Here is a 3,610-nt window from a genome sequence, read left to right on the forward strand (position 1 = left end):
TTTCACCTGGGGTAGCTACTGATTCCGGGCTGTTGGGAGATGATAATCCAGGCTTAGCCCTTGACAGTAGACTATTCCTAGGAGTAAGAGCAGAAGTGTTCAGAACAAAACAAAAACAGAGAGAGAGAGAGACTGGAGGGTCCCCAAACATGTGGTCAGTGTTCTCAGTGTCCTTGTCAAGGTGTGTGTCAAGTTTTGAAGCTAAGTGGAATGGGAAGCTAAAAACCTAAGCTGAACACCTTTTAAGGGCAGAATTGGATCTTGTGCAGAGAAGACAATGATTTCTCATTGAAATCCATGGAGGTCCATCCCTTAGAAACAGGGTCAAACCAGATGCAGACTAAGTTGAAAAAAAAAAAAAAAAAAGCAACCCAACCCCAACCCAGCTCATTCTCTGATTGGATGATGTGTCCTCTTTGCCACTTGTCTAACAGAGTTCAAGGGGAATCCTCTGTTTTGTGCAGGTGGGAGATAATGACATCTAAAGATGATAGTGTTCAGCATTCAGTAAAAATTACTAGATGTGCTGAGAGGTAGATTATTTGACTCAAAGGCAAGAGAAGCCAACTCACAGATGAATCAGATACTGGAGGTAGTTGACAGGTACTTCAAAAATAACTGTGAATAATATATTAAAAGAATGGGAAAAAAAAAAGACAGGCAAAATAGATGGGGATAGAATTTCAGCATAATTTGTATTTATTACAAAGAATCAGATGGATATTCTAGAACCAAAAAATATAATTTTTGAAATTTAGAACTTAGTGGTTACAGTCAATAGAAGATTGGACACAATCCAAGACAAGGTTAAATCAACTGCAAGAGAGGTCAGTAGATAATGTCACATTGAAACACAGAGGGAGAAACAAACAACAACCAGATAAGAGCATGAGAGACATGTGGGACACGTGTAAAAGATCTAACATATGTAGAATTGGAGAAGAGACTGAGTGGGGTAGAAACAATATTTGAAGAGATAATACTAAGAATTTAAGAATTTTGCAAAATGATGAAAAGTATCAGCTTAGAGATTGAAGAAGGTTAGAAACCCCCAAGCAGAGTAAATACCCAGGAAAGATATCTGGGCACATCAATGTAAAACTATGAAAATCCTACGACAGGGAGAAAATTAGGGGGAGAGGCACATTACTTTTAAAGGAGCAATAGTATAACTGACTGTGGCAACTTAAAAGAAGTGATTAAAAAAAAAAGGCAATGAAATGACCATCTTTTAGGTACTGAAAGAAAAAAAAAATTCTTCAAAAGTGAAGATGAAATAAGGATATTTCCAAACAGGAATAAAACTAAGGGATTTGCCATTAATGGACCTGCATTAAGTAGCCTGGTGGTCCAGTGGTTAAGCTTTCACCTGCTAAATGAAAAGATTGTCAGTTTGAACACACCAGCTGCTCCACAAAGAAAGACGAAGCGGTCCACTTCCGTAAAGATTACAGCCTTGGAAACCCTATGGGGAAAGTCTATGTTCTGCTCTGTCACAAAGGGGCTCTGTGATTCGGAATTGACTCGACAGCAGGAGGTTTTAATGGGCCTACATTAGAAGAAATACTAAAGGGAGAGAAGATACTTTAGGAGAAGGAAAATGATCCCAGATGGAAATTAAGGAAGGAATGAGAACTCCATAAAGGGTAAATATGTGTGTAAAATATAAATGAATATTGTCAGTACGCAGCAGTTACAATGCAATAGAGGGGTTAATGAAGTTAAAGTGTTGTAAGGTTTTAGATCTATTGAGCAAAATCAGTAATTTTTATTATTGACTATTCTTAGTCAAGGGTACATAGTGTAATCTCTAATGCAGTCTGTAAAAGAATATTTAAAGTGGGAAAAATGGAGTACAATAAATAATTTTGAAAAATCAGAAACGGAATTAAAAGTGTCCATTAAAAAGACGGGTCAAACTGAAAATGAACATTAAGACAAACCCATATATATAAATATAAATAATTACAGTTAATGCAAATGGACTAAATACTCCAAGTTAAAGACTAAGCTTGTTAGACTTGACAAAAACCTAAAACTCTATGCAAACCCTAACCAAAGCAAAGTTGGTATAGCTACACTAATAACTGACAAAAAATCCACTGCCATTGAGTCAGTTCCGACTCATAGCAACCCTCATAGGGTTTCCAAAGCTGTTAATGTTTATGGAAGTAGACTGCCTCATCTCTCTCCCATGGACAGACCACCAATGGTTTAGCAGCCCAATGCCTTAACCACAGTGCCACCAGAGCTCCTTAATAACTGACAAAGTACATGATAATATTACTTTGAGATAAAGAGAGACATTTTATTATGATGAAGTGGTCAGCCCTCCAGAAAGGTATCAATAGTAAATCTGTATGTTACAAACAACAGGATTTCAAAACATGTATCGGAAAAATGGGCAGATCTAAAACAGGACCAGTTCGCAGTCCTAATGGGAAATATTAACACATATCTGTCAAGAACTTATAAAACAGACAGACAAAAAATCAGGATATAGAAGATCTTAATAAAGTGGTGAATAAACAAACAAACAAAAAAAAAATCACTGCCATCAAGTTGATTCTGATTCATAGTGACTCCTTTGGGTTTCCGAGGCGATAAATCTTTATGGTAGTAGATTACCCAGTCTTCCTTCTATGGATTGTCTGGTGGGTTTGAACCGCCAACCTTCTGGTTAGCAGTCAAATGCCTTAGGCACTACACCACCAGGGCTCCTTAAAGTGATGAATAAACTTGACCTAATTGACTCATAGAACACTGTACCCAGTAAAAATAGAATTAATGCATGTAGAACGTTTATCAGTTGATCATGCACTGTGCCCTACACAAAGCTTTCACAAGTGCCAAGATTGAAATTATTCAGTGTATTTTCTGACTGTAATGGGATTAAGCTAGAATTGGTAATAGAGATAATTAAGAAATCCTAAGCTTCTTGGAAATGAATATACTTCTAAGTAATTTATGAGTTGAAGAAGTTAAAATAGAAATTAGAAAATATTTTTATTACAATATATTTAAGAAACAGCATATTATTATTAACATGATGCATATTTATCCTAAGGTTTTTTTTTTTTTTTAAATGGGCTAAAAAATAACATAAACCGAAAAAACCAAACTCATTGCCGTTGAGTCAGATCTGACTCATAGAGACCCCTCCTTGGGTTTCCGAGGCAGTATCACTATGGAAATAGATTGCCCAACCTTCCTTCCAAGGAGTGGCTGGTGGGATAACATAATGAGGCATGATATTAGTTATCTTTCTGCAGTTTTGGAAATTGGAGGGATAGTCTTCTCTTAACTGGTTGATTGATATACATGACAAAGTATTTGGGTTTTAAGTAATATTAGTATATTTACAGAAAGAATGGTTAGGAAGCACATTGAATATCATGGCAGGCAGTGGGGGCGGCAAACAGTGATCTGCTTCCCAATAAATCAGCCATTGAAAGCCCTAGGGAGCACGGTTCTACTCTGACACATGGGGTCCCCATGAGTTAGAGGCTCCTCGACAGCAAATTTTTCTTTTTCTTTGCAAAAGCTAATCCAAAAGGATTTTACTCAGTAGGACATAATATTATGATTTCAGTCTGATTCATAAACAGGC

The 3,610-nt window shown here is 36.6% G+C and overlaps 1 protein-coding gene across 1 annotated transcript in view; it reads left to right on the plus strand.

The window, feature by feature from the left end:
• Positions 1-3,610, plus strand: part of GRK3 (G protein-coupled receptor kinase 3) — a 169,607-nt gene that overhangs the window by 76,772 nt on the left and 89,225 nt on the right. The window contains exon 5 of the mRNA XM_007947940.1: positions 2,300-2,321. Within this exon, the coding sequence (XP_007946131.1) occupies positions 2,300-2,321 (22 nt within the window). The remainder of the gene's footprint in view (positions 1-2,299; positions 2,322-3,610) is intronic.

This window comes from Orycteropus afer, unplaced genomic scaffold, assembly GCF_000298275.1.
Source record: "Orycteropus afer afer isolate SDZICR_OR568_19922 unplaced genomic scaffold, OryAfe1.0 scaffold00197, whole genome shotgun sequence".
In the NCBI taxonomy this organism is placed as follows: domain Eukaryota; kingdom Metazoa; phylum Chordata; class Mammalia; order Tubulidentata; family Orycteropodidae; genus Orycteropus; species Orycteropus afer.